The 26,221-nt window shown below is 35.3% G+C and overlaps 1 protein-coding gene across 5 annotated transcripts in view; it reads left to right on the forward strand.

Moving 5' to 3' along the window:
* LOC127846349 (protein phosphatase 1 regulatory subunit 12A-like) overlaps positions 1-26,221 on the forward strand; it is a 110,279-nt gene that overhangs the window by 4,534 nt on the left and 79,524 nt on the right. For 4 of the 5 annotated variants that reach the window (XM_052377521.1, XM_052377519.1, XM_052377522.1 and 1 more), the window contains exon 2: positions 19,408-20,379. In XM_052377521.1, coding sequence (XP_052233481.1) covers positions 20,115-20,379 — 265 coding nt within the window. In that variant the 5' untranslated portion in view covers positions 19,408-20,114. Of the gene's footprint in view, positions 1-9,257; positions 9,421-19,407; positions 20,380-26,221 lie in introns of those variants that run through there. The other variant, XM_052377520.1, reaches the window with a different exon arrangement.

Consider the following 26,221-nt stretch of genomic DNA (forward strand, 5'->3'; position numbering starts at 1 on the left):
AACTTGAAACATGGATAGATGGCAATATGGACATTATGCACGTCATTTCATTTTGTTCCTTAATAAAAAAAAATGGTTGCTATGGCAGCAAATATATTTTAAAAAATCTGGAATTTCTGACAATGGTGGAGCCGGTAGGGGACTTATATTGCTTGACAATAGTCTTGTTCATAGTTAACTTTTATTTACCTGGTAGACAGACCATGTAAAATTTATTACCAAATATACTCAAAATATGAAAACTTAACATTTTTTTCATGTAATGTAATATACCAGTCGTGATATTTTAATCAATATAAACTAATAATTGAAAAAAAAACAGTATTTTACAACTTTTATGTTCTATGTCGTCGTGGTTGACAGTTCCTTTAAATGCAAATAAAGTAATAACGGTCTCGACGTCAAAGTTGTAAGGGTAAGTGCCTTTGAATTCAAAGGACACTGGTGTGACCCCCGATAGGTACCAACGTAAAATGCACGCATGGGTTGAGAGGCATTTGGAATTTTATCAGTCAGTTGGTCAGTAGTTTGAGCCCAGTGGAGGGTTACTTTTTCTTCTTTCTTTAATTTTATTTTTGTTTTTTACTGGCGCATTTTAGATCAAATGTTTACATTTATCAATATTAAGCATTTAATGACAAACCTCAATTCATGCCAAAATCTTTGAAAAGGTCCCTTTAATAATGGCATATACTTGTTTGAAATTGGAAAATTATTATGGCTTTCAACACAACAAATACACTTTTGAAATCATACTGTCAAACAATTCATGTGTTTAGTTACATAAGTAGTTTATCAACTGATAATATTAAAATATCATTGAGCATTGTTTTGAAACATCTGCGAAGGTCATATACATGTATATCAAGCATGATAACACTAGGTACTGTAGCTGTTGTTTTTTTGCATTTATCTGAAAAAAAATGAAACAAGGTGATATTATGTACACTTAAAATTTACTTTTTAGTCTGTCATTATTGTAATCTTGGATTATTTTTTCTGCCATTTAAGTGACTAAAATAAAATATTTGTCATTGTTACATACATGTACATGTAGCAACAAAATAATTTATCCTTTGAATGGACTCGATCACTAATGGCATGTTTAACTTACTAGTATTTACATCGTAACTGCTCAATAAAATTATGTTTTTGAGTTTTGTTACTGTTAAAATGGTTTTTGTAAGTTTTACTGACGAAAGAGACATATTTGAAAAACAGCGTTTTTGCTCTATATAAAGTTAGTACCGCAAATCAGCACCATTCCCAATGCAACCATTTTTCCCAATTTCAAAATGAAAATTCCCAATTCAAATAAAAAAAATTCCCAATTCGCAGGAAAAAAATCTGCGATGTTTACTATTTTGTTTTACCTCGGAAATCGAGTAAAATTAACATCAGTGCTTGTTAACCAACAGGGGAAGTAACCGCAGCAAGTGTTGATGACAATATATCGATTGGGTCCCTGTGTCTGAATACTCCTGTACTCTAGAAGGGCCGAACCTTATTAATCAAAATGCAACACATTTTCACGAATTACCAGTAACTACGATGGCGTCGTATAATTCGAAGTATTATCGCAAGAAAATAAACAAAAAAGCGGTCGATAAACGCAGCCCTCTGACTAGGTACGGATTTACAGGTTCAGATTCACACCCATGTACGTCAACATCACAAGTACTAGATATTTGTTCAAATGTTTTCAAATGTCTATTGAACATGATATTTAAGGTGTTAATCATTGCTACATAGCAGCGTTTACTTTTGATTTCTAAATTCTAAGTATGAATTCAAATACAGGAATGTCATATTTGACTGGGTGGCAAATGCAAGTATTTTATTCTGTCCATATATTATTCTTCAATGATAAATATAAAATAAACCAGAAATCACACAGTTTTTTAAGTTCATTATATGCTTTATTAAGATTTTAGCATAATTAATTAATTTCCCAATTTTGAAGAAAAAGATGCTAATTTTCCCAATTCGTCCGGTACCGGCACCAGTCCCAAAGTGGTAAGGAAAAACGCTGGATAAAATAAGATATTGAATTGGATAAGTCACTGTTTATGACTATGTAATCATCCCAAAACTTGCTCATAACATTTTAAGTTTTGTTCTTATTCATGTATTATCTTGGCTGAATTTGAAAATGATTCTGGCTCTTGAAAACAATTTATCACATGCTACAATTGTTTTGTAACCAGGTTTTCAGAAAGAAAAAACTGGTTATTAGTTTTGTGAATGCCGGCGGGCGGGCGGAACAAGCTTGTCCAGGCCACAACTATGTTGTTCATTGTCAGATTTTAAAATCATTTGGCACATTTGTTCACCATTATTGGATGGTGTGTCACGCGAAAGAATTACGTACATATCTCCAAGGTCAAGGTCGCCATGACTAAAAATAGATTAATTTTAAACAAGGGGGTAACTGTGATGAACAATCAGTAGCAATGCACATTTTGAGTTGTAGTTGTCTCCCTTTATCAGACTTTTTTTTAATCGAAAACCTTGTTTTGTGACAATTTTGTCCCTTGTTTATTTTATATTATAATCATAACAAAAAATTTTGATCTTAAATATATAGCTTTATCAGCTTTTTCATTGATTACCTTAAACATTAAACTAGAAATGGCGGCAGCGGCCACCTATCCCCACGCTGCAGCTTTTGACCCAGGGGTCAGATAAAAATTCCAAATAATGCACAGTCGCACATATGCTCATAGCAACCATGTGTTTAAGTTTCAAGGTTCTAGTGCTAATAGTGTAGGAGGAGATAGTGGCCAAGACAGACAGACAGATGGCGGAGTTAACCACATAATCCCCCCGCTCCAATTCGGACAACTTTTGTCAGATCCTTTGTATATTTCTATAGTTCAACTATTGGAACATTACTTGCTGACAGAAAAGTTTAATTCCTTCAGATCCCAGGTGAGACACTTAGGACTAAGAACCCTCTTGTTTCATATAGAAAGCTAAAGTCATCTTTGAATAAACATTTGATATCGTACCATAAAAACTCAGTCATAGGTCCACTGCTAAAAGGGAACAGGCTAGGAACTTCCATTATCGCTGTGTGCGTCTGATATTTTACGGACCCAAACTTTTGGAAAAATACGTTGTGAAGAGTATACTGTCAGTTTAAATCGCTTAGGTGGAGAAAGATTCTTAAATATTCTGTTCAAAACACCGCGGTGATTCAACGTCTAAAATCAACAATATAGAGGAAAAATCAGTTCCACTGGCTGCGAATTGATGGGGAGGGTTTTGAAATGCGCTTTAAGTGCAACATTTAAGTGAAAGGTAATGTTAAAACAGTATCGGCAAAGGCTGGAGCGTGCAATATTCAATAGACACACATTATAGTCAAGCGCAATAATAGTACTGAAAACAAGCTGCAGAGAAGAAAATAGGGAAGTTTTTATCAATTTGTCAAAAACTAACTGACACATTCTAAGTTTTGAGGGAAAATACTAATTGTGGCAAAAAGCTTGTAGTGAATACTAATTGACATGAACTCTTATCAGTTTCCCTGATACATGTAGACTGTATTTTCAATGCAAATTTGCTTTTCATAGAATCATGTGTTATACAAGTGAAAAAGGGTGATAATGAAACCAAGAAATATAATTTATTTTTCTCTGGATATTTCATCATGAGGCATGAATATAAAATGTCACCAGTAATCATATTTCCATCATTACAGTAAATGAGTTTCTATTTGCTAGAAAATTTGTATTCATACCCAATTTATTATATTGAAGCAAAAGGAAAACAGGAGTGATCATAACCATTCAATATTGGAAACATAGTACAAGTCAAAACATAGAAAAAAGACAATGTTTATGGAGAAGCATATTTTGGTTTGCCAATATAGTGCCTACGTTAACGTTACCGATCACCGAAATCGCCATTGGCGATTACAATTCCTGGCAGGCGATTAAAAATAAGATTTTCATGAAATTGGCGATTGAAAAAAATAGACCCTATGCTTTTCATATCTAAGATTATCGAAAAGGCCCCAGGGGATAATGATGACCGCCTAGGTCGATAATCCAGATGGCTAATGTCTTAATTTGTCACGCTTTACACTGCGACCAGACTTTTTAGAACATTTGGGACTTATGGTTTGCGCTCTGTGTGTCCGTCAGTCTGTCACACTTTTCTGGATCCTGCGATAACTTTTAAAGTTCTTAATATTTTTTCATGAAACTTGAAACATGGATAGATGGCAATAAGGACATTATGCATGTCATTTCATTTTGTTCCTACGTCAAAAATTCTGGTTGCTATGGAAACAAATATATAAAAAAATATATATATATTTCTGACAATGGTGGAGCTGGTAGGGGACATAAATTGCTTGGCAATAGTCTTGTTTTAATTAGGATATTGTTGATTTATAATTATGTGAATATCGTGGTTAACCGCGATTGACAAAAAAAGAAAAGTTCTAAAATGCCGTATTTTTTACAATTATTAGTTTATATTGATTAAAATATCACGACTGGTATATTAAATTACTTGAAAAAAGTTGTTAAGTTTTCATATTTTCAGTATATTCGGTAATAAATTTAACTATAAATAACGCAAGTAGACTGATCATCTTCATCACGTGGTTAACCTCGGAATGCAAATTGTGAATTGTATATATTTTATATATAAAATGATAAATCTACTTGTGTTATTTATAGTGAGTATATCGCTTTGTCACCTATTTTTGTGATGTACTTTCGATTTCACATTGCAAAATTTTCTTACCAAATTTACTGAAAACATGAACTTTTTTCGAGTAATGTAATATAACAGTCAGCGCTTCCGTTAGCTTTTAAAAGTTGGAAGTCCTGACTACTTATCCTAAAATTTGTGGACGTCCCAGACATACATTTGAAGTCCTACTTTTATTTCAGAATTTTAATATACGTACATGTTCCAACTCTATCCATTACCCGATAATCCAGTATTATTACGATTGCTATTTTCAAAACCAAAGTACGGCCAATATTGACATCTGCCATTTTACGAAGTGCGTATACAAATTGAATTATGGGATGGGGGAACTCCCATTGAATATCCGTTAATCATGTGACGCGATTTGAGAGCATAGAGCACTGTTCATATTTAGTAATTACGACAAATCAACGACTGAATTAAAAATGTTACATGTACCTCCTTTCAGAAAAGTTTGCGTAGGTGAAAGCGAATTTCCAAGTATAAAAACGCGTCTTTCTTTAAATTTGACCGCGTACACTTCATTCCAAATTGCAATATAACTTGTCATGTTCATGCATGTAGACCAATATGTATCACTTGTATGCATAGTTTGACAATCTTACCAAGAAGAATTTGATTGACAAATGGAAAAATTAATATTGGCCACTCACAGAGAAATTCATTGATAACAGTAGCTCTTAGGCGGAGTTAACGGTTTTAATAACCCGATTGACTGACTGTTGACATTTGTACGTGTTGTGTATTAGAAAATAGCGTACATGCGGATTATCGGACGTTCAAAGGACTTCCACCATTTGCATAATGGATGTACGACTGCCATTTTCAGGCATCCACTAACGAAAGCGCTGATACCAGTCGTGACATTTTAATCAATATAAACTAATAATTGTAAAAAAATACGATATTTCAGAACTTTTTTTTCGTCAATTGCGGTTGATGGTTCCTTTAATATAAGAAACCAATTTATTGCAATTTCAGATGATTTTAAAACGTACACATTTTTTTCTTTGTCTTTGGGTACTTTTGCACGGATTTTGGTTTATTTTCAAGCATGCAATTTATATCCTTACTTCAAGAATCTACCATAAGGACTACAAATGTCAAATATTTTAACCAGTATAAGGAATAAACAACCTTACAAGACAAAAACTTCCTGATTCTGGGATTCCCAACTGAGTTTTGATATCAAAAGGCTTAGAAACGGCCATTAACCTTTCCTTTATGTAATCCATGGATATTCAGCAATTATGATGAAACAAACAAATGTTTCCAACTCTGTATAATTGTTGGTAGTTTAAACATATAACTTCTAGTTAACAGAATGGTATTTATTATTGTTGTATTCCATGGTTTTATTTTGCTCCTTAATGTACTTGTACTGTGTTGTTTTAATTTTAAATCTTTTACAAAAATGGATGGTTAATTCATAATAAGGTTGTAACGCAGGGCTCAACATTAACAGTTGTCCTATATTGCCCCTGGCAAGTGAAAGTTGGGTCCGGGCAAGTTATTTTATAATCTAGTTGTCCGCCCATGCAAGTGCAAAAAAGAACAGAGCATTAAATTTAGACTTTAATTAGACCTTAATTGCTGTAATCATTTTGTTAAGTGTGCAAAAGTAAAAAACATTTTGTGGTGTATCATTTTGATCTTTATTAAAAAATATGAGGTTTACAGTTTATGAGAGTCAGTGTTTGTGCAAGTGGCTTTACGTTCAGGGCAAGTAGATTTTCTAAGTACTTGCTTGGCAGGGCAAGTTGGTTTTTAGGTTATTGTTGAGCCCTGTAACGTAACGAATATTTGGGGCATTATTGAATTAATATAATAATTGAAATTTGTATCAACGCATTAAACCAAATTTCATACAATCTTCAAAAGGCAGCGCCAAGTCTAGATCAACTTTTCATTACCTCAAGATCAAATGTCATTAAGACGGGTCATGAGTCATTGTTTATCTTGTTTGTCAAAACATCGGTCAATGGCGTATGTTTTTGTACTGTGTCCGTTACATATACGTCATATTTACGTTGCAATTGTTAAGACATGTGACTTTGCACACGGCCACGGTCAGAATGTTCACGCGATACAATCAACTGTTTCATTGTTTTATATCGGTATTTTGACTGAAGTAAATAGTCAGTATCACGCGAACAGCCGGATAGAAGATGTCATAATAACTTGCTGTCGCGGGCGGGGCCCGTTGGGGGTCTTTGCTTTTATCTTGAATTTTACAAACATTTGAAAATGTTGAGTTGAGTTTAATAAGCAGAAATAAAACTCACAGAAATCTGAATTTGACTTTGTCTACGTTTATCATGTATCAATTACTACGTTACACTGTTGAAAAAACTCAAAGTACAATGTTAAAAGGTTGGTTTACAGATGTCCTACAAAGAGTTTATAAGGAAAATGTGTACATATGTCATCAATCAATTCGTTACATTATGTAGCCTGGTGTGGAAGGTCACTTTAACCCTTAAACATGAAGTGTAATTATACATAGGCTTGAATCTGTCATCTGTCAAAGATAAACTTTATCATGCACTGCATTGCAACTCCATCTATTTGTCAAACTTATCAACTTGGCAGTTTGCACACCCAATTATCAAGCCTATATGTGTTATATACTGACCTTAAAATTGTTTTTATAAATTTTATTACACAAAATGTTTGATCATTTATATTCTGCTGAGAAAGTCATTAACATTTTGGTAGAAGTAACTAGAGTATTGTACACCTAGCCACCGCATTTTTTTCCGCTTGTAAATCTTGAAAAGCTAATGTATGTTTTAAAAATGCATGATCCAAAAAAGTGGCAGTGAAAATTACAGCTGAATCTTGTATACTTTTGAAACTGGCTTGTCCCTTATGTATGTCTGAGTAATAGAAACCAATGGACACCATCTCCATCACTGTTATTTCCTTGTAGGTCATAATACACTAAATAGTTTCCCTATATAATTCAATGTAAAAGCGACAACTTTGAGCGAAAATAAATGCAACATTTTGCACATAGAGACCCCCATAACCATACCTTTTCTTAAAGGCCATTCTAAGCGGAATCAATTTATGCAATAAAAAAGATATGTCATGTAAAAGTCAAGAAAGAACTTGACACAAATCAAAATCGACTGTTTTTGCAACTTTTTTTTCCGACCGTTTCTTAGTGGAATGTAACCTTTTCTAGTGCAATGGTTTACTATAGTCTTCACGTGTATCATATTTCAGGGATTCAGTAGTGAACACCTATTCATGCCCTACCATTATCTCCGCAAGATAACACCCGAATAATGGTAAAAAGTGTAAAACATGCCTTCCTGTCAACTATGATATTTTTTTAGAGAGTACAGCCCTACATGAAGCGATCATTTAGTGTATTGTAACCTATAAGACAACGTTTACTGTTAACATCGCGAAAAATAAGCACTTCTCGATACTTATAAACCTATTTTCTATGCGCATGCCAATTTTCAGACCGATCTTTCACGTAGAAATGCTTGAAAATGCATTTTATTCTAACGCCTGATAAGCCATGTGGCTTTCGCGTTCAGAGCTTTGATTTATAACGGGCGTTCAGGCGTAAAACGATTACCCTAAATAATTACAATCGGTCAAAATACTGGAATAGTGTTACAAGCTATGTAGAAAAAGAAGTAAACAACTATTAAAACGTGTTCATGAGCTCTTTCAGCACAAATTGTTGCGATTTGAGATGCTCAAGACGAGTTTTTGTACGTTTTTTTTCTTATTTTCCTCTGAAAAAGTATTTTCTTCTTAACAACTCACGATGCTCCTTAAATTCGTGAAACAAACGCATTTATTCCGTGAAATTCGCCAAAACGCGTCATATCTCACTAAAAAAATGATGATTTTCTGTAAATACAGCTCCTTTGTGACTAGGCCTGGTTTTGCGTTTAGGTCATAATACACTAAATAGTTTCCCTATATAATTCAATGTAAAAGCGACAACTTTGAGCGAAAATAAATGCAACATTTTGCACATAGAGACCCCCATAACCATACCTTTTCTTAAAGGCCATTCTAAGCGGAATCGATTTATGCAATAAAAAAGATATGTCATGTACAAAGCAAGAAAGAACTTGACGCAAATCAAAATCGACTGTTTTTGCAACTTTTTTTTTCGACCGTTTCTTAGTGGAATGTAACCTTTTCTAGTGCAATGGTTTACTATAGTCTTCACGTGTATTATATTTCAGGGATTCAGTAGTGAACACCTATTCATGCCCTACCATTATCTCCGCAAGATAACACCCGAATAATGGAAAAAACTTTAAAACATGCCTTCCTGTCAACTATGATATTTTTTTAGAGAGTACAGCCCTACATGAAGCGCCTACATGAAGCGATCATTTAGTGTATTGTAACCTTGTACTGGGTTCTTTACTTTAGACATGCAGTTTCTAGTGCATGCTTAGAGTGCAAGTTTATGGTATGTTGCAAAACCACTTACCGTAATTAATCATACAATGCAGCATTGCACTGTGGTTCAATGCATAGTACAATCATGTAAATCTTGTTTTATAGATGAATAAATACTCATTTATTGCCTGACTAAATACTGTATAGTGCAGTACAGCATTTATTGTTTCCTTACAGAAAAAGGATTTGTGGTTTGAGCCATACATATCAATGAATGGATTTTACTTGAAATAAAAACTTTGAAATGTAGGTATTGTTAGGTATTTTAACTGTTTATGAACTACGAAATAGCAGTGGTATAGGCTTTTGTTTTTATTGTAGTAATAAACATTGGTAAAAAAAATTTATAACAATATTATTTGCAAGATAAGAAGCATTTACTTACTTACTATTTAGTAAAATTATTTAAATACTGTTTGATTGTAATAGTGCATACCTTAAAGATCTCAATATAAATTCAGGAGACAATTTTCAGTGTCGAAATTCGCACAAGCCCAAAGGGTTTTGGGTAGTGAAAATCCATTCAGGCTAGTGGGAATTTAAAAATTAATATAGTCGGGCTAGTAAGAAATATTTATATATGTGTGTGAGAATTTGGACTATTACTTTAAAATCTAAATTTCGCACACTGATTTGCGCGATATGAACTTTAGTATAGGATCATCCATTATGACAGCATCAATTAAAATGTAACAATTGTACATCAAACCATAATTATAAATATAGTACATCTAGATTTAAACATTAAAGGTTTCTAAAAAAAAATTAAATCTAATTATCAACCATTGAATTAGGCCTTTCGCAATTTATTGATTGATACATCAAGGCCAGTGTCTCAGGAATACTTGTCTAAAGATGCAAGTTCAGCAACATTTATAATTTATTCACATGAAGGCTAGTAGCCTATGGTAAGAGGAAAGATATTCAGTTTCCTCCAGTGCAAAGCTGCTTTCCTTTGAGGCTGATTTCCTAGTGTTTGGAGAGCAGGCCCCTGGGTGATTATTGAAGCCTCGATTTCCTAGTGTTTGGAGAAAGGGCCCCTGGGTGACTATTGAAGCCTCGATTTCCTAGTGTTTGGAGAGAGGGCCCCTGGCTGTCAGGTGGTGACTATTGAAGCCTCGATTTCCTAGTGTTTGGAGAGAGGGCCCCTGGCTGTCAGGTGGTGACTATTGAAGCCTCGATTTCCTAGTGTTTGGAGAGAGGGCCCCTGGCTGTCAGGTGGTGACTATTGAAGCCTTGATTTCCTAGTGTTTGGAGAGAGGGCCCCTGGCTGTCAGGTGGTGACTATTGAAGCCTCGATTTCCTAGTGTTTGGAGAGAGGGCCCCTGGCTGTCAGGTGGTGACTATTGAAGCCTCGATTTCCTAGTGTTTGGAGAGAGGGCCCCTGGCTGTCAGGTGGTGACTATTGAAGCCTCGATTTCCTAGTGTTTGGAGAGAGGGCCCCTGGCTGTCAGGTGGTGACTATTGAAGCCTCGATTTCCTAGTGTTTGGAGAGAGGGCCCTAGCTGGCTGTCAGGTGGTGACTATTGAAGCCTCGATTTCCTAGTGTTTGGAGAGAGGGCCCCTGGCTGTCAGGTGGTAACTATTGAAGCCTCGATTTCCTAGTGTTTGGAGAGAGGGCCCCTGGCTGTCAGGTGGTGACTATTGAAGCCTGGAGAGAGGGCCCCTGGCTGTCAGGTGGTGACTATTGAAGCCTCGATTTCCTAGTGTTTGGAGAGAGGGCCCCTGGCTGTCAGGTGGTGACTATTGAAGCCTCGATTTCCTAGTGTTTGGAGAGAGGGCCCCTGGCTGTCAGGTGGTGACTATTGAAGCCTGGAGAGAGGGCCCCTGGCTGTCAGGTGGTGACTATTGAAGCCTGGAGAGAGGGCCCCTGGCTGTCAGGTGGTGACTAGAGAGGGCCCCTGGCTGTCAGGTGGTGACTAGAGAGGGCCCCTGGCTGTCAGGTGGTGACTAGAGAGGGCCCCTGGCTGTCAGGTGGTGACTAGAGAGGGCCCCTGGCTGTCAGGTGGTGACTAGAGAGGGCCCCTGGCTGTCAGGTGGTGACTAGAGAGGGCCCCTGGCTGTCAGGTGGTGACTAGAGAGGGCCCTGGCTGTCAGGTGGTGACTATTGAAGCCTCGTTCTGGGAAAACTGGGCATGTGCGTAAAGTGTTGTCACAGTTTAGCCTGTGTAGTACGCACAGGATAATCAGAAACAGCACTTTCTCTTTTATAAAATTTTTAGTTTAAATAAGTCTCTTTAAAAAAAATCATGTTTTGGCGAAAAGTGTCGTCCTTGATTATCCTGTGCAGGCTTAACTTTATGCACATGCATTAAACCCAGTTTTCCCAAAAAGAGGCTGATATACAGAAGAGATACCCATCAGTGGCTGACACCTGGTGACTATTCATTGGTGCTCGTTGCTAATTTACTCCTACAGACTGTGATGACTATCTCATAATTGATGTAAATTACTGGGGGGGGGGTGGAGGTAAATGCATTATCTATTATCTGCCAGAATTTACCTAGAGGTACCCTACTATCCACAAGAACAATATCATCAGTGGCGTAGCTACATGCAGGCTTTGAAGGCACAGATCCTTCAATTTTTTCTTTAATGATGGAAGAATATTGTACCGACAATGCATGAACATCTTATTAGTTCCCTACCGGTTTCACCGGAGGGGACTTATGGTTTTTGCTCCGTCAGTCAGTCAGTCTGTCACACTTTTCTGGATCCTGTGATAACTTTTAAAGTTCTTAATATTTGTTCATGAAACTTGAAACATGGATAGATGGCAATATGGACATTATGCACGTCATTTCATTTCTTTCCTACGTCAAAAATTCTGGTTGCTATGGCAACAAATAGACTAGAAATACTGCTGAAAATGGTGGTTTTATGGATCCTGCGATAACTTTTGAAGTTCTTATTATTTTTCCATGAAACTAATGAAACATGGATAGCTGCCAATATGGACATTATGCACGTCATTTCATTTTGTTCCTACGTCAAAAATTCTGGTTGCTATGGCAACAAATATATTTAAAAAATCTGAAAATGGTGGAATTTCTGACAATGGTGGAGCCAGTAGGGGACTTTTATTGCTTGGCAATAGTCTTGTTTATAAATGGCAGAGTATTGAAAGATTAAATGTAATGGAAAAGATTTATTTTACTTGCCTAAGTAATTAAAATCACTCATTATTATATCCTTGAAGTTGAAGTTATTTTTTTTATTGCAAAATTTGACATCTTGCAAAAATATAAACAAATACTGTAAATTGTCAAACAGATGATATTATTATACCTCACTTTTATTCACAATGCTAAACTCCCATAGGCCATCGTGACATAGAAATACTGTCAGACCCAGCGGGAAAAAATTTACTGTCCAAAAAAAAATGTAGCCCGCATCCTGGCAATCACGTGACACCAGCGGGAAAAAATTTACTGTCCAAAAAATACTGTATCTCGTTGCCTTAGCAATCACGTGCGGAATGTTTGAAAATTATACTGTCCCATTCGCGCATGCGCAGTACGCAGTTTTGCATATCCGTTGTATTTGGATAATTAAAATAACTATTGCAGATGAAACTGTGCTGTAGAATAGATAAATGCCATTATTTAAGCTTTGACAGGAGTCATAAAAAAAACAATAAAGTTACAACGATATACACTTCCAGTGTCTGTTCTCAAGTCAAGGTGTTATGCATGACAAACACACAATCCGAAATAAGTTTTGGATTCGTTTGATGCTTTAAACAAATATTTTACTGTTAAAAAACCACCACGTCCATATTGTTGTATCAAAATGTTTCGTCACCGAAATAACGTCACACGAGTACGTCCTAAATTGCGTAATCAAGTGATGAAAATAAAATATGGAAAGCTGGTTCGGTAATATTATTTTAAAGTAATAATTGACGACTAAGAAAATTGATGGGATAAATTGATTACTTAAGGTCGGTTCCGAATAAAGCGAAGTTCATTTTGCTCGACCTGAAAATCTGAACCACTCAACATATTAATGGTTGTTCTTTGCTGAAGTTAAATACAATTATTGAATATTAATATTGTTCATGGTTCATATAAATTGTTCTTGATTGAATAGTTTGTTCGGTATAATAAAATAAATATTACATTTCGACAGGGTAACAGTAAATTTGTCAACTTTCAGAAAAATACTGTCAAGTTGACAAATTTACTGTCACCCTGTCAGACATGTTATATTTATATAATGAAACATCAACAATAACCACATTGTGGCTGGGACCTTTGGGATGGGAAAAAAGCGTAATTTTACCTAAAACTGCAAAAATGGTATATTTTCGATTTTGATTAAGAATACTATATAACTGAGGTATTTTGGAACTTTATAATTATATTTTGTAAGATTCGACTTACAGAGTTTAATAGGGAGCTAGATATGCTGACATTTCCAAAAGAAAATAGAAACACTTTATGAAGTCAAAATGGGAAGTTAAGGCAGTCATTTGGGAAAACTAATTCATATTTTGTTAAGATTGTACGTAATGGTGGAACATTTCCACCCAAAATTTGATCAGAAGAAACCACTGGTTGGAAATATATAGCTTTCCTAAGTTTCATTTTGAAATAAAGAGACTAAGAGGCATATTGTTGTAAGGTTTAAGCAATAATATATTGTTGTTTTATGCCTGGTAGTTTTATGTTGTTTCAATTGAGAAGGTAAGAACACATAGATCTCAGTACTGTCACTGAGTCATTAAGCTAAGAAATCTAGACCTGTTGAATTTGATGTGAAACAGTGAGACACTTGTTGTCTTAGAGAAGTTGTTGTGTAATAAACATTAGACAGCACTCCATGAGAGTCTAGCATTTAGTAGGTTAGGATATTGAGAAAAAAGTATGAATTCAATGAACAATCTTTTTTATTACCTCATCTATTTTTTGAAAAAAAAAACGAGCTATTGTCATCACCTTGGTGTCGGCGTCGGCGTTCGGTTAAGTTTTGTGTAAAGGTCCACTTTTTACATAAAGTATCAAAGCTATTGCATTCAAACTTGGTACACTTACTAACTATCATGAGGGGACTGGGCAGGCAAAGTAAGATAACTCTGGCGTCCATTTTGACAGAATTATGTGCCCTTTTTATACTTAGAAAATTGAAAATTTTGTTAAGTTTTGTGTTTAGGTCCACTTTATTCCTAAAGTCTCGACAAAGCTATTGCTTTCATACTTGGGACACTTACTAACTATCATAAGGGGACTGTGCAGGCAAAGTTAAGTAACTCTGACTGGCATATTGACAAAATTATGGCCCCTTTATACTTAGAAAATTGTAAATTTCGTTAAGTTTTGTGTTTTGGTCCACTTTACTCCTAAAGTATCATAGCTTTTGCTTTCAGACTTGGAACACTTGCAAACTATCATAAGGGGACTGTACAGGTCAAGTTGCATAACTCTGGTTGTCATTTTGAAGGAATTATGGCCCTTTTTTGACTTAGTGACTTTGAATATATGGTTAAATTTTGTGTTTACATCCACTTTACTACTAAAGTGTCAAGGCTATTGCTTTCAAACTTCAAATACTTTTATGCTATCATGAGAGTACTGTAACTGGCAAGTTGAATTTTACCTTGACATTTGAATAACCTTGACTATCAAGTTCAAATAATTAAATTTTGCTAAAATTGCCATGACTTCGTTTACTTATGATCAGATTTGATTGATACTTTGACAAAACAACTCTTACCTGACATACTACAATAGACTCCACCCTAACCATCCTCCATATGCCCCCCCCCCAGGAATCCTCCCCCCCCCCCCCCGAAAAAAAAAGAGGATTTTTGTGTGTGTGTGTGTGAAAGATCATCTTTCAAATGACCACACCCTCACACTATATCCCCCCGACCCCCCCCCCCCCCCCAATTTTTTTTTGATTTTTGTAACATGGTTAAAAAACAAAAATATTGTTCTTATTTTATTTTTGGAAGACCGTCCCACCCAAGAATCCCCCCCCCCCCAAATTTCTTTTGCATTTTTATTTCTTATTTTTGGAAGATAATGTAATGAATGACCACACCCCCACACTATACACCCCTCTCCACCCCACCCCTCCATCTTTTTAGCTAACCTGAGCACAATGTGCTCATGGTGAGTTTTTGTGATCACTTTTTGTCCGTTGTGCAACGTCAGTCGTGCGCCGTCAACATTTGCCTTGTTAACTCTCTAGTTTGATTGAAGTATTGAGATATGTCCCATCACCTTTAAAAAGAAAAATAGATGAGCGGTCTGCACCCACAAGGCGGTGCAAGACTTGTATTGAGGTAAGACACCTGTAGGACAGATTTTGTATGAAAATGAACCCCTGCAATGGCATTTATGTGTGTGCTATTGTTACTCATCACTGAACATAAATGTTATTGAGTTAGTCAGTTTTCTGGCCGCAGATTCCACCCTGTCAAGCCTGCTTCCAATCAGCCAATCATATCTAATCATGTTCAGTGCACTTTCTGATTGGAGCCATATGCTTAAGACACATGTTACCTAGCAGAGCAATTGTTCTTAACCCTAAACTACTTAGATACCTATTTTGAAACATTTGAAGTTCCTTAGAAAGTTAAATTTAATTACCGACCTTTTTTACTAGATTCAAGTTTTAAAGGCATCATTTCCAACCCGTACATGTAGATACTGATAAGCCGCAAACAGCATAAAACCTGAACACACGGCGAGTTACTCCCAGGCTGTTCTGGTTTTATTCTGATTGCACATAGCCATTTTAACTTTGTTTCTGAGTGGGAAAGGGTAGTATGGAATTCATAATGTGATGAATGCATGCCTTAAAATTGGAAATTCATCATTTCATTATTATTGTCTGGTGTAATCAGAGTTGTATATTACATGATCACCTACTGGTAAGTGGCCAGTGAATTTTTTGTCAAGACTGGTTACAGCCTGTTACAGACAACTGTGTTTCCCATTGGCAAAACAACAACATTTTTTCCCAAAAAATCTGCCCCAAATTTTCCAAAACAGAAGTACAACATTTCCAATAAACTCAATAATTGGTTTCTTGAGTTTATTATACAGCCATATCATTCTGTAGCACTTTGTAATATAAATTTGAAAACGCAGTTGAACATGCACTCATAAACAATTGGAATAATGATATTTACATGTATATTCATATAAATAATGTTCCATTTTTGCCAATTACATGGTTTATTGCGCTATTTTTCCCCAATTCAAAAGGCACAGGCTGTAAAATACAAAGCAAAAAATTCGCTGGTAACGATGTTTAAGTTATGCTGTTACGCAATAGGCTTTTTGCTGTGGTCAATAACTATTGAACATTATGTAGTTAACATTCTTCATTAGAAAAAATAGTGTGTATTTTACTGGGTAAACATTTGGTTTAAAAGAACAATATAAACTCATATTTAATCTTAAAAAAACAGCAACTCGTAGATTAAAATCAAACAATCTTAAATTTTGCTCTTTAAAAAATTCCTCAAAATCCTCTTATTTAGACGATCATTTGCTTGCTTTATGTGTTTTTTTCTCGCAGAACGCAGAACAAGTATTATATTAATAAAATACACATTTGAGGAATATTGAATCAATATAGGTCATGCCATTTCATATGTTTTTATCATTTTCTTGTCGTATGAGAGCATTTATAAGTGGCATAACTGGCAGATTGTTTAATTAGAATTCAAGACATTATTCTGAAGTCTGTCTGGCAAAAATCTGCCTGTCCAATCCCTTGCTAGGGAGATTTTCCTATCTCTTATAAGACCTACTTATGGTTTTGGCGTCAAATAAGCCTGTGACAGTTTGGGAGAAATTGAGCGTGAAAAAAGAATGATCCCATATAAATGACTGCAGAGGGATGTCTGGCTGATGCATGGGGAATTGAGGCACTTAATGGGTGATTAAATATGTTGTCCGTTTGTCAACCTTCACCTTATTAACAAGTTTGTCCCGCAACTCAGCTGACTTGTGTACAATTGTTGATGACAAAATAAGTTTTTGTCCCCATGTATTAAATATTCCCCTTTGAAAATATAATAAAATGGAAAAAAAATCTTAGTTTTAAAATTTAATTAGATCTTACTCACTTTTCTGCCTATAAAGATTCTGACATGAATTTTTGATACTTTTTTTTGTCCCCTACGGGCTTCACCGGAGGGGACTTATGGTGTGCACTCTGTCTGTCAGTCTGTCCGTCACACTTTTCTGGATCCTGCGATAACTTTTAAAGTTCTTAATATTGTTTCATGAAACTTGAAACATGGATAGATGGCAATATGGACATGATGCACGCCATTTCATTTTGTTCCTACGTCAAAAATTCTGGTTGCTATGGCAACAAATAAAAAAAAAATCGGACAATGTTGGAATTTCTGACAATGGTGGAACCGGTAGGGGACAATATTGCTTGGCAATCTCTTGTTAATCCATGGTCTTTACTCAGTACATGAAGTTTTATATAAGTAAACATAAAAGGTTTGTCTGTATTTTCACAAGTTAACAGTGTACATTGTTGAAGATATGTTATCATTTCAGAACTAAAATCACAGGTATAATAGCTTACTGATAAAAAGTAGTGTAGCCAAAAATAGCCGGTGTCAGACTACAAACATACATGCAATTATTTAAATAATAAAGACACACTTAATGTTATGTTATCATACAAATTAGCTGTTCTCTGGGAAACGGGGTTAATCCATGTGCATAAAGTGTTGTTCTAGATAAGTCTGTTCAGTCCGTAAAGTGTTGTCCTAGATAAACCTGTTCAGTCCCTAAAGTGTTGTCCTAGATAAGCCTGTTCAGTCCGCACATGTGTGTAAAGTGTTGTCTTAGATAATCCTGTTCAGTCCGCACATGTGCGTAAAGTGTTGTCCTAGATAAGCCTGTTCAGTCCGCACATGTGCGTAAAGTGTTGTCCTAGATAAGCCTGTTTAGTCCGCACATGTGCGTAAAGTGTTGTCCTACATAAGCCTGTTCAGTCCGCACATGTGCGTAAAGTGTTGTCTTAGATAATCCTGTTCAGTCCGCACATGTGCGTAAAGTGTTGTCCTAGATAAGCCTGTTCAGTCCGTAAAGTGTTGTCCTAGATAAGCCTGTTTAGTCCGCACATGTGCGTAAAGTGTTGTCCTACATAAGCCTGTTCAGTCCGCACAGGCCAATCAGGGTCGACACGTTTGGCCTTAACCGAAGTTTTGCTAAGAAAGAGACTTAATTTATAAGAAAAATATCATAAAAGCAGAAAGTGTCATCCCTGATAATTCCTGCTGACTGCACAGGCTAATCTGGGAGTACGACACTTTAGGCACATTCATTTAACCCCCTTTTCACAGAGCACAGCCAAAATATTGTCAAGTTATGTTAACAGTATTAAGCTTACATAGTCAGGAAGTGGTAACAGAGGCTATTTTTGAGATAAGCTCATTACATAAAAGTCCTTAACCTCAACAAGGACACAATGCAAAGTTACTGAAGAACTGCCCCCAGTCCCCACTTTTATTTCTCAATTTTATGTCCTTTCAAGATGGCTGAATGTTTGTCTTGTCAAAAACTGAAAACAAATACAGTAAATATAATTGTGTTATTCATTACTCGTTATAATTAAGGCAAAAACAGGGGAGGTCCAAGATATTTTTATGACCAAATTAAACAGTGTTTCCTGTTGAATTTTAATTTGTTAGAATAAACAAAAATCAGTCTTCATGAATTGAAAATTAGACTGCCTATGTGTGCTCATGTCATCTCAATTTTCTTAAATGGAATGTTTTATAGAAAGGGTATATATATAATTATCAGACATACGAAAATTCGCTGACATCTGGAAAAACTGTTGAGAGATGTACTATTGAATCCTTGGTCAAAGTCAGAACACAGTTAAAGCAATGCATTTCATATGCAGATGCTGTTCATATGAAAGGATATATCTGGAGAAGTTCTGTCACATTTAGCCAGACCAATATTTTAGAGGTTATAACGGTCCATTTACCAACTTAAATGTTCTTTTGAATTCAGGCTCATTCTGCACTTATATTAAATAATTTGCTACCACGCTAAGAGCAAATCATTGTAATACCTTTTTACATGAAACAAATTTTACTCAATGTCTTAGTAAATTGAATACAAAAGAATATTTGTTAATGTTAAAAATTGTGTAATTAATTTAAACGCTTTCTTTTTTAAAGTGTACAATCCTATTCAATTTTTTTTTCTTAACTCACACACTTTGTTGTATTTTCAGGGAGCTGTGTTCTGAGGTCTACAAAGCAATACCAGTTGGAGAGAAGACTCTACCACTGGGAGGGCCTGATCTGATCACACTATGGTCCCCTGCTGCTGAAGCTGCAATAATCACTTCCATAATAGTGCCACACTTGTGTGCAGGTCTCGATTTAAGATTCTGAATTGTCAGTGTTTTCTAAAGTGAGTTACAGTTTGGAGTTTTAATGTGGTTGAGTGGATTTCGCGATAGAAAATTTGCATCAACATTAATTATTTTACAAGTGTGCGTAACTGGCAATTATTTTAACCAGTGCATGTGCATCAGCGGTAACAAAATAATTAGCATACATGTAGTGTCATTTAGAATTGATTCTGATACAACAGTTTAATATTTGTGAAATGTGATAGGGTTAAAATGGATATTTTTTGTCTGAGGAATTATTCTTTTATCAATAACCCTTACATCAGGGAGTCGGTGATTAAGGCCTTAAATTGTCTGTGAGCTAGATATGAAGTCCATATTTCCTGGATGAATTGATGTTTGTTTTTCCCCTGGTACATAAATAAGGAGGTCAGTAATCTGGAATAGATGCAGAATTATTTGGCATGGAATAAGAAGTAAATAATCACCATATTGTAGCTGGAAATAGTCAAGAAAAGGTCAGGATTTCAAGAATTCATTTACAAATTATTTCCCAGTGACAGTGGACAAAAACTTCTGCAATCATGATTGACCACAGTGACCTCGTTGCCGAGATAAATCAGGTCGAGAAAATGACGACCCCCGAGCGGCTCAAACACGCGAAAAAGCGTCGGGCGCAGCAGTTGAAGGCGTTTGCAAACTACGAGAAACAGTTGGAGAAAGACAAGAACAAGAAGAACAAACAGTCTCAAAGCCAGAAGCAGCGATCAAATCGTAAGAAGGGAGGCGTGCGATTCATACACAACATCATGCTTTTAGAGGCGGCAGCGAGGAATGACATAGAAGAAGGTGAGAAATAATGGTCTAGCTTCAGTGTTTTTTTTGTTTAAATATGTGTTCAAATATGTTTCCCAAATGATTACCTATGTTTGAACTTGTATTGGAAAATTAAACTAATCTCTTTTTTTCAGCTCTATGCAAGTTTAATGTAAAATACACTTTATATTTATTTTATGGTATAAAGGAAATAAATATTATGTTACTTTCAAACAATCATATAAATTAAAAAACCACAAAAATTGAAAAAGTGTCGAATATATTTGAAACATGTTTTACTTTTTAGTTTTATAAAAGAATTTTGTTTCTCACAGATTGAGCAATACAACTAAAACAATCTTTTACATATTGAAAAAAACAAAAAAACAACAACAACTAATTCTTATTGTTTGGACTTTTTGTTAATTACAACAGTTTTTCAGGGATACACTTAAATTTGTTAGGAATATTTCTATATACACTGTAACTCCAATATAGCGCGGTCAATGGAGTCCAAGCCGCGAAACAGCGTTATAACGGATCCGCGTTATAGGTTTTGAGCTCATTTACTGCAGGGCGCTATAAAAAAAAAACAGGTATAGAATAGCCTATAATATAGGTCATGTATATTGCCATGCTGTGTTGACGCAAATACATGCATATAAACCGAATCGTATCGATAACAGTATACATACCGCTTTTCTTATGTACACATTTATCCGATAATCCAATAAAATTGCAACATCACTTAAAAAATAATAATCTTGAACATTAATGACGATATATGTTTAAGAAATTCATAAACACAACCGTACGCAAATATGCCATTTTCAGAAGTGTACAGTGCACTATGGGGCAGAGCTTTCATTGGACGAGTGACTTTAAATTTAGATTGAATGGAATACGACTCATGTACAAAAAATTGTTTTATTGCGTCATACGCATGCAAAAAACGTGTTTCCCGGAGCTTTCTGATACCGTGCGAAAATGAAAGTGAAACTCTGTTAACAATTGCCGGTACACTGCGTTCGCATGTAAATAATTCGTCTGCATTATTTAATTTCTTATACACGAACTGAAAGATTAAATGACATAATACTAGAATGATAATGAAATGACAGAAAAAGTTGTTTTATACAGTAGGCAGTATATTTCACAGCCACTCATTAAATATAGTCAAACTGCAACCATATCAAAGTAAGAATGTTTCAATCGTTTTGAATTACTTGAATTGTATAACTATCCCGCTTGCACTTAACTTATGGAAATTATCGCACTGAACCGCTCTGATGAGGAATACATGTAATAAACACTGACACGCGAGTTTTTCACACCTTTATTGACCTTACACCACAGATTAACACCAATTAGCTGTCGGTGTTGTTTAACCTCGAGGCGATTATAATCGGTTCAACGGACGGTTGAATAAAGCAATCAACATGACTGTGATTGCCGCCATCTTTGAATTGTCTGAAAATACATGAAGTTGCATAATACGGATTTGAATCAGAAATCAAATGGAACGTTGGAGAAAAAATGGGATCCAAGCACCCTCCGCGTTATATAGGATTCAGCGTTATAACGGAGCGCTTTATATTGGAGTTACAGTGTATTTCTTTATATGAAAGGTATGTTTTCACAGACTTTAGCTTGTATTAAAGTTTGTCATTAAATGCTTTAAATTTATAAATGTAAATATTGGACCTAAATAGTTTCAGTAAAAAACAAGAGAAAAGGAAAAAAAGTAACCCTAAACTGGGCTCGAACCACTGACCCTTGGAGTTCAGTAAAAGTCTAGCGCTTTAACCTTCGGCCATAGCTGATGCTCACACAGGATGAAGTTTATTTTATACATTATATAAGCGATCATAGTAATGTCACAACATATATCAAAAACAACAAAAATCTCCAAATTATTGAATAGTTTTCTGTTTATAAGGCTTTTCAGGTTTTTAAATCGTCGAAAGATGCATACAATGGATATTTTAGAGCATAGTAAAATGTGCCTCGCAAATACTATTGCTACAACGAAAATTTGCAAATCTCAATGATCAATTTGGTCAATTTATCAAACATGAAAAGGCCCCTTTATTGACAGGCTACGAACTGTTCAGTTACAAAGTATCTCTAAATTTTTCCATGGTGAAATGCGAGTTTATCTAGAAATAGCTTTTTTTGCTATGTGTTATGAAAAGAGAAATATATACAATGAGCTGTCAAGAGGACAATAAATTACACTATTTTTAGTACTTTTTCGTCAAGATTTTTATTTTCTTTAAATAAAAAGGACAATAAATTAGACAATTTTTAGCATGATCTCTACCACTTGGAACGACAGACCGTCAACCATCATACAACACAGACCGGAGAGAAACATCATAATTGTAATAGGCGACTTACAGACGAGGCCACAGGCCAACATGATGGTTGTTAAATAACCATATCTGTTTGAACTAATATATATATATATATATATATATATATATATATATATATATATATATATATAGTTTTGTCGGTCCTAGACCGATTGAGGTCATGAAAGACCGATTGAAAATCCCAAACAGTCGGTCAGATTCTGTTTGCTAAAATTCCAATGTCATGAAACCGATTACACAGTGCACACCCTAATTACATTCTTATCTCCATTAGGTGTGATAAACCATTCGCTGCAGTCTCTAAACAGGACAGGACCAGATTATTGCACGTCAGCCGACTAGTATCAGAGTATGGCCCCACGCAGCGAAGATTCGCGCGGCTGTGTATTAGTCATGCTTGAATAACCCCATGTCAATATCAATCGATAATTCCACTGGCTTATACCTAGCACAATCGGTCCGTAATGTGTACTCGTCCAGAATAAAATCGTTGACAGTTACTTCAGAGATACAAACCTCGATGTTATCCTCGTGGAAATTGTGAATTTTTATGCATGATACAGTAAACTTTCATATAAACAAAGAAGAAAATCGGATATTCTGCAATAATTGTGGGCGGACCTTATACACTGAAAGCACGCGCTGTAATTAAACAAAATATGCCGATATGTTTTCCACCAGCTTAATAATTCGGCAATAAATAAATAAAAGTCGCGGATCTGATCGACAGAACAGCCAAAAGTTATTTTTATGGGCGGAACTTCACATAAAATAGTACACAAGAAAAATAATATACATTGTATAAATCTTCAGTAAAAATCGCGTTAGAATCGAAATAATTTGTGTTCTTTATTGTTTGTTGTTGAATAACCCACGACTGAAAGTTTAGATGCGTGGTTTCTAGGGCTGTCACTATTCACCAGTATACCGGTATATCGCGGTGCATGTCGTGAAAAAAATCGCACCGCGGTACGGCGTTGTCGCACCGGTTTTTTTAATATTATTATATTAGCACAGATATAAATACATTACATAATTATTTTGATATAGATATCGTTTTGAAAACTGTAGAAGCGATTCAAAAGGGCTAAATAAATAATCCGTTAATATCCAGGTCAAGCAAGCGCTTCCACTGGTAGATGTTTAACTTTCACGTTTAAAATACGGCGATGTATGGGTCCGTACCTTTTTTGGAATTTGGGACAGATTTCCTTTGCAAATAAATTCATAATTATCCAAAAGATGTTTACTCTATTTTTTATTTTCTTTATTTAGTATATCGATCGTTCAAAGCATGCCACTTCCGAATCATGTTATCTTAAGATTATGAATAAGTCGAGGAAGAGTCAGAACGCTGCGGATTTTCAAAACTGGGCCTGCTGACTCCGCATTTTAAACATGCCCTTGAAGCGTTCGATTTACACAGATTGTAGTCACAGCTATTGTAGACAACATGGCGGACATTTTAGAAAAAGACGCGAATAACAATAACAATAACAATGACTACTTCTATCAAGTTTATTACAGTTTCTTTTACAGTTTCTAGTCAAACTATGATACCAGTGTTTTCTGATTATCGAGTTTAATAAAGTTTGTAAAACTTGTTATTCTGCTGTTTTCTTCACAGATACATATTCTGTAAAATATCGCGGTACGTACCGCGATACAGTGTTACCGTACCACGATATACCGCGGTACGCTCATGGCGTATCGTGACAGCCGATGCGTGGTTTCAAATCATTTAATCCCTATGCATCTTAACTATCGGCCGTGGGTTATTCGACTACAAACTATAACGTACATGAATTATTTCTTTACTATTTGGTTTTGTTATTGTCAGTAACCTACGCACAGACATTTGTTTGTTTCAATGCATGTTTGTAAGCTATTATCGAGTTGACAATGATTTAAAACATCGGTATAGATTTACACAGACTAATAATATTGACAACGATGAAAAACAGTCAGTTAAAACAGCACACGAAACAACCAATGTCAATGAAATAGCAAATGATAAAACAAAATGAGAAAACTCGTATGTTCCGTTTAAAAATAATGCCTAAGGGAATTTAACTTGTACATTTATTATACCATCTTCATGAATAGCAAAATCAATGGTATATATTTTAACGTAATTTGTCATGATTTCGGATATAAATTTATGAACACTTTTACCCCATTTAAATCCGGACCGAATGATGTTGCGGGAAAATATGATCCCTGTATATATATATACAGCGATTTTCCTCCTTCTTTTTAAAGTACCGGTAAACGGTACTTTCCCAATCGAACGAAAATTCCCAAATTCCCAAAACGGTACTTTCCCAATCGAGCGAAAATTCCCAAATTCCCAATCGGCATCTGGAAAAATCCCAATCAGCGTCCGAATTTTTTCTCAAAACGATAGAAAGTTTCGTAAAAAACCAACTTTCGGCGAGCGAACAAAGAAAATCGTATAGTTGTGTGTAACCACGCGCTCGATTAATTTCGGGTTTTATTATTCAGCGCATTCAATCAATAGAGTTGTTACTGTTTCCGGTTCTTTTGCCAGGCAGCCATGCAGCGTACTGTTTTACGTCGGTTTGTAACCTTATCGTAGTTTGAAATGAGTCATAATAGCAAATATTATGCCAAAAAACCAATCGGAACCATCTATCACAGGACACATTGACAGCAATAATGATGCTGTGCAGGGCGGGATGCAAGCAACTGAGTGATGATCAAACATCAAAGATTGTTGAAATTTTCACAAAAATGAAAGAGAGAGACATTGCTTTAAAAGAGATTAAAACAACTAGTAATTGATTTGGTGTGTTCTTTATAATATTTTGTTATTTATATAAACTTTATAACTTAATGGTCATTAAGGCATGCCTGCAAATGATTATTTAAATGGGTATGTTCAATTAAGTATGAACTGTATGATGTATTCAATAAGACCCAAACTTCACGACGCGATTTTCCCAATTTCAGGATTTCACGACTCGATTTTTCCCAATTTTGAGGTTTTCACGACTCAATTTTTCCCAATCGGACCGGTACGGGTACTTTTCCCAATTGGACAAGGAAAATCGCTGATATATATATATATATATATGTATATGAATTAATATATGAGCTAGGGTATATGTGCTTGTTTATGAAAATAAGAACACAACAGGGTAACCATAGTAGCAGTGTTCTGCCAAGGTATCAAAAAAGGTGGGACATATATTTCAAATCTTATGAAAACTTGGGGACATTATCCATACTTATGAGACACAAACTTATAATGTAATGAACATAAAACAAAATTATGTTTTTAAACTAAAAAAAAAGTTACTCTTTTGGCGTACCCGGTATATTATAAAAGAAATAAGAAACAGCGAAATACCAGTGTTTTCGGAAGCACCAGCCGGCGGCAATTTCACCTGTGACATGTAATCAAGAGAAAAAAATATCAATTGAAATGGTGCAAATACTGTTGAATAACCCTTTGTCAGGGCTTGCTCAGCTTT

Source organism: Dreissena polymorpha, chromosome 9 (assembly GCF_020536995.1).
Source record: "Dreissena polymorpha isolate Duluth1 chromosome 9, UMN_Dpol_1.0, whole genome shotgun sequence".
NCBI classification, from domain to species: domain Eukaryota; kingdom Metazoa; phylum Mollusca; class Bivalvia; order Myida; family Dreissenidae; genus Dreissena; species Dreissena polymorpha.